General features: G+C 45.8%; 1 protein-coding gene across 1 annotated transcript in view; it reads left to right on the forward strand.

Annotated features, from left to right (window-relative positions):
- The window catches only part of LOC121698047 (partitioning defective 3 homolog B-like), a 69,153-nt gene extending 64,420 nt beyond the window's left edge, over nucleotides 1-4,733 (forward strand). Inside the window, exons 14-15 of the mRNA XM_042079761.1 lie at nucleotides 2,608-2,823; nucleotides 4,541-4,733. Of these exons, the coding sequence (XP_041935695.1) occupies nucleotides 2,608-2,823; nucleotides 4,541-4,704 (380 nt within the window). The 3' untranslated portion in view covers nucleotides 4,705-4,733. The remainder of the gene's footprint in view (nucleotides 1-2,607; nucleotides 2,824-4,540) is intronic.
- The last annotated feature ends 1,377 nt before the right edge of the window (nucleotides 4,734-6,110 follow it).

Here is a 6,110-nt window from a genome sequence, read left to right on the forward strand (position 1 = left end):
CGTCACATGTGAGTGAGTGTGCTGTTTGCGGCGCATGTGAAATGTGGCTGATATATGCATGTGTGTGGGTAGGCCCAGATGGAGAGAGCCCTGTAACTGGTTTATGTAGGAGAGGTCAGAGCTGTGAGGTCCTGCTTTACAGGCAGACAGTGGAATTGAATTAAGAGTTTGGTGGATATGGGGATAATCCCTCTGTGTGTGTGTGTGTGTGTGTGTGTGTGTGCGCGTGCGTGCGGAGGGAGAGGAAGTAAAAAGTATGTCTCTGCTCACAAGAACACCAGGGAAGCAGCCTGTCTCGAGGCAGAGGTGTCGTCTTGACAACTGACCCCTTGAATCACATGCCCCCTGTTAGTGTAGAGGGGAAAAAAAGTGTTACTGTTTGTCGCCATGGTTACTCCCCAACCTGAGACTGACAGTTGGAGAATCGGGTTCATCCCTGAGCTGTGTTTTTTATTTCTCTCTTTTTCTCATCACTCTGTTTCTCTTCTCTCTCCCCTCTCTCTGCCTCTCTCCTTAAATCTCCCTGTTTTGCTCCCACATTGACGCACTGTATCTCTGAATAAATACACTGCTGAATCATTTTAAGCCTGACCAATTACTGCAAAACCTCTTACTCCTTTGCATTGGGATGTAATCATCCTTAACATATTACCATGTGCTACGCACTTGGCCTGTTCTTGATCCTCTCTCTCTTTCTTCCCCCCTCTCTCTCTCTCTCTCTCTCTCTCTCTCTCTCTCTTTCTCCCAATCTCTCTCTTCTTCTACCCTTTTACCCTACAATGGCAGAAGTCATCATAACTCGGCAACTTCTCAGAAACACTCCGGCATAGGTTAACTGCGTGAGTGTAGACACACGTGCGCGCACACACACACACACACACACACACACACACACACACACACACACCGTGCCGCATGTGGTGCCCTGCCCTCACTCGGCTGTTTAATTCCATCACGCTGCAGCGAGACAGCAGTAATTAGGTTTGTGACACAAATCCTGCCTCTCAAACTGCGCATTTCATCCTAACCCCCCCACCACACACATATATATACATATACACACACACACACACACCTCTTCCCGCTGCTCCGCTTCACAAACACCATTAAGGACCTCCCTGGGCTTGTGTCTAATGCCTATTTGCCGAATTTTCCACTCGTGCAGTCCGGGATATTCCGCAGTTGGATTCCGCATTAAGGGAGCTTTCAGATGTGCACATTTTTGTCGTCTCTGTCAGTGCCATTGAAAGCACTCTCTGAGCTCCTTGGAAATGCCTTTAATTCTTATCTGACCCATTTCAACTCGGAGTCTCTGTGGCAGCAGCTCAGTTTAGTACGAGGGTTATGGGAAGTCAAGTTGGGTGTGATTCATATGTCAAGATTCTAGCAGTGCAAGGTGTGTGTGTGTGTGTGTGTGTGTGTGTGTGTGTGTGTGTGTGGACTTCCACTCCTCCTTTGAGTTATCTCATCGCACTTCTTCCTCCCTCTCCTAAGCCATGTTTGTGTGTCTTGTTCTTCCCCTCCTTTCTGGTTTTGCTTTGGGATTTTTCTACCCCAGTGTTCCACATCTCCCACGTCTAGTGTCAGTAGATTTCTTTCTCTGTGTTCCACATCTCCCACGTCTAGTGTCAGTAGATTTCTTTCTCTGTGTTCCACATCTCCTACTTCTCAGTAGATTTCTTCCTCTTGACCTACTTTTTTTTTTTTTAACGTGTGTGTGTCTGTCGTCCACCTGTGGAGTCCTGCAGGTCCACAGACATGAGATGTCTATCTCCTCTCTCTTGCGTTCATAGATATTCCTCCCATGTCCTGGTTTATCCCTCTGTACCCACAAGACACACACACACACACACACACACACACACACACACACACACACACACACACACACACACACACACACTCTCTTTCCAACCTCTCAGAAAATGTGGTCACTTTGCATGTGTGTTGTTGTGTTCTTATTTGTGTCCTATCCATCACCTAATCTGCATACACACATCCAGGGGTTTGGAGGTGTTATTGACACCTATGTGTCATCTTACCCCCCCCCCCATCTAATTTTTGGGGTTTGCACTTCTGCCTTCTTATAACATCTTGCTAATGTTGATTGATTGTACTGGTGTACTGTACGGGATAATGTATAGAACCCCGGTCATTATTGCGAAAATAAGTCCCGACAGGACGAACCGACCCCGAAGCGCCAGCTAAATCTCTCCCTCGTTCCTGTCCCAGGTGCTGCTGCAGGTGGGCAGCCGTGGCCTACTGGTTAGCGCTTCGGACTTGTAACCGGAGGGTTGCCGTTTCGAAACCCGACCAGTAGGAAGCGGCTGAAGTGCCCTTGAGCAAGGCACCTAACCCCTAACTGCTCCCCGAGCGCCGCTGTTGTAGCAGGCAGCTCACTGTGCCGGGATTAGTGTGTGCTTCACCTCACTGCGTGTTCACTGTGTGATGAGTGTGTTTCACTAATTCACAGATTGGGACAAATGCAGAGACCAAATTTCCCTCACGGGATCAAAAGAGTATATATACTTATACTTATACGTACTGTTGTACATCGTAATAAGGTATCATTTTAAAATCTAAATCTCTCCCTCATTCCTGTCCCAGGTGCTGCTGCAGGTGCCGGTCTGGAGCTCGGCCCTGGCCTCGGCCTCCAAAAGTCCAGCTCTCTGGAGAGCCTGCAGACCGCCATGGCTGAGGCCGGGAAGATGGAGGTGCCCTTCCATCGCCCCTCCACCCACATGGTGCGCGGCCGCGGCTGCAACCAGAGCTTCCGCAACGCCATCGACAAGTCCTACGACGGGCCCTCGGAACCTGAGGATGGTATGGCTGTTAAGAATAATCCAATGGATGCATATGTTTATATATGTCACATCTAATAAGGGCGTGCAGGTCCGATGTCACTTTAACATTTGTATCCTAAAATGGATAGTTAAGGTCTTTGTTTATGATTGGCTGAATCACGTTCAAAGCCATTTTGAAAATCTCTGCAACCTTTCACATTGTTGAGTTGAGCTGCAGAGTCTCTGCATCGCTATGCAAGCCATTCTGCTAGGAGACATAATTTTTTCTCTGAGCATTCATGACTAAACCATTATATTTCTCATACTACATAAAGGTATATGTATTAACCTCTTTAGAAAAGTATTTAACTCCCTTACATTGTGCCTTAGCTGTCCTAAAATCACTGAAACCTATGGCCTCTCGGGGCTTATTGCATGAGTAGAACCATTGTACTGGACTCAAGGAACACCCCAAACTCATCCGATGTAAGACTGCCGTTACAGCTCCAACAGAGTTACCTGTGGGATGATATAAGACATTATATCCGCCACCTTCTCACCATACATCACATTTATTCCATTTTGCCGACTGATTGAAGTGGCTCTACTCATCAAGTTAGGCGACTGTAAGACCATTATGCCAACATCAGTGTCTCATCAATATCATGCCTGCCAAGCACTTTTAGGGAGAACAATTTCTACAATGGCACAATGTCTCTGAAACTTGCACCACCATTACAGAAAGCTGTTAAGCTTAAAGACATATCCCCCCTGCCTTAGCATGGAAAATGACATTCAACATCAAAAGAAGAGGTAATGAAATAGTACCTGCACGTAGGAATGTCCATCCTTCATGTTAAGTGTGGACTTTCGCAAGTCCCTCGCAGCTGTGGCTTTTAATCCTGGCGCCGCCATTACCCAGCCTCTTCAGATGAAGTTCCAGAGTTTACGCCGAGGTGAAGGATGTTAAATGAAGTTGGAAATGTGAGCCATTAGTGGGAGCGGCTCGCGTCTGAACCAGTCAAGGGGGGAAAGCGCCAAGGCTCCTCTTTGAACTGGGGGGTGGGGGGGGGGTGGGGGGATCGCTATGACTCAGCGCTCTTCAAGCGAGAGGATTTAAGCCCCTTCTCCGCTCTCTTTTCTCACTGGACACTGAATCCTCTCAGCAGCCAAAGCTGTCTCTGTGTGTGTGTGTGTGTGTGTGTGTGTGTGTGTGTGTGTGTGTGTGTGTGTGTGTGAGAGTGTGTGAATGTGAGAGCGGAAAAGAGATGGAGAGAAAGAAAAAGGGAGAGTGGGAGATAGAGTAGGGAGTAGACAAGGGCTTTTGAGGTTCGCTCCAGACTCTTAATGAATAAATCCTGGGCCATCTTAACATGGCGGCCAAACCCATCTGCATTTTAATAGGAGTGCGTGTGTGTGGTGTGTGTTTCATGGCCAGTGTTCAATCCTCTTCTTTTACACACAGAGTTGTTGGAGCACGGTAGGCGTAATGTGACCCCCCCCCCCCCCCCCCCCATTTGAGGAGTATGGTTGATTTCCTCCACAGAAACAACTGAAGACAAAAACTAAATAAATAAACTGTGTGTGTGTGTGTGTGTGTGTGTGTGTGACTATACTTACATATCTGTGCCAGTATGTCGGCATGTTCTTGTGTTGATTTTTTTTTTGGTTTTGTTTTTTACACATGGACTAGAGTGAATGTATGTTGCCATGGAGTCCGCCTGACTTCCTGTCCTTCCATTTCCTCTTCCTCTCAGATGACTACTCCGATGAGACCTCTGGTGGAGACACGCCCAGCCAGGAGCTGGATGATGGGGGGAAGAAGAAGAAGAAGAAGAAAAAGAAGGACAAGAAAAAAGACAAAAGCAAATCGGATGACCCGGAGAAGAAGACCAAGAGGAAATTTGGATTGCTCAGGTAGGGTCCAGTCAAAGAAGTCCGGTGATCCGGCCAGAGATGTACAAACTCACTCCGTATGCTCTAATAGACTATGAACGCAGTATGCTCTAATAGACTATGAACTCAGTATGCTCTAATAGACTATGTACTCCGTATGCTCTAATAGACTATGAACTCAGTATGCTCTAATAGACTATGAACTCAGTATGCTCTAATACACTATGTACTCCGTATGCTCTAATAGACTATGAACTCAGTATGCTCTAATAGACTATGAACTCAGTATGCTCTAATACACTATGTACTCCGTATGCTCTAATAGACTATGAACTCAGTATGCTCTAATAGACTATGAACTCAGTATGCTCTAATACACTATGTACTCCGTATGCTCTAATACACTATGTACTCAGTATGCTCCAATACACTATGTACTCAGTATGCTCTAATACGCTATGTACTCAGAATGCTCTAATACACTATGTACTCAGTATGCCCTTGGCATCATGTAGCAAATTCATGCTGTCTGTTTGTGAAATTGCTTCAAGCTGAACCTGCTTGTGGTTCATTGTCAGTTATCAGCTTGTTGATAATCACAACATTTTCCCATACCAGGGCTCCCATTCAAAAAGCGATTAAAGATCTCAATGGGACTCACCTGGTAAAATAAAGCATAAATAAATAAATGCTATGAAGCAGTTATCATAATATATTCAATGGAAGACACAGTAAAATCATTGGTGTTCATTGTTGGTTTCCTGACCAATGATTTCTAAGGATATAATGGCATCATCATGTCATCATTATCAGTAATTGGCTTCGCAGCTGTCTTATTTGCTGCTATGGCAGCTTCTCAAGATGTGGCATCAGCTTTTATGGCTGTGAATTTATGCAAAGCTGTCATGTCAATGAGAAATAAGGAGGATGTGACACTGCAATGCCACTGGTCATTAACTACTATGACAGCTAATGAGAGGATATGGTATCTGCCCGGACATGTCGGAGGCTTCAGCTAAAGTGATACGACAGTGGGTGTTCTTATTGCTGTGGCCTTTACATTTGAAAAGAACAGATTTTCTGACCACTGATGTCATCCATTTAGGACATTGCCTTCTAGTCCAGTGTCATTTTACCCTGTTTGATTATTCTGGTCTGGTTTGATTATTCTGGAGATGGTTCCCCAGGTCTAAATTCGGACCAGAGAGAACATTAGGAACATTTTCTCTGTGTGATGTTTCTGATTGGAAACCGGTGGACCACACATGCACCACCCAGATCCAATCAGTGACAACACTTCTGTGGAAATGACCTTGGCACACACCAGTGGCATGCCCTAGGATTGAACTAGCGGGGTAAATACTCAGCTTGAAATGTCGGGTGAAAAAGAAATCTGATAGTGAAGTATCTCACTCTGCCCTAATGTTTAGT

Source organism: Alosa sapidissima, chromosome 23, assembly GCF_018492685.1.
Source record: "Alosa sapidissima isolate fAloSap1 chromosome 23, fAloSap1.pri, whole genome shotgun sequence".
Taxonomy (NCBI): domain Eukaryota; kingdom Metazoa; phylum Chordata; class Actinopteri; order Clupeiformes; family Clupeidae; genus Alosa; species Alosa sapidissima.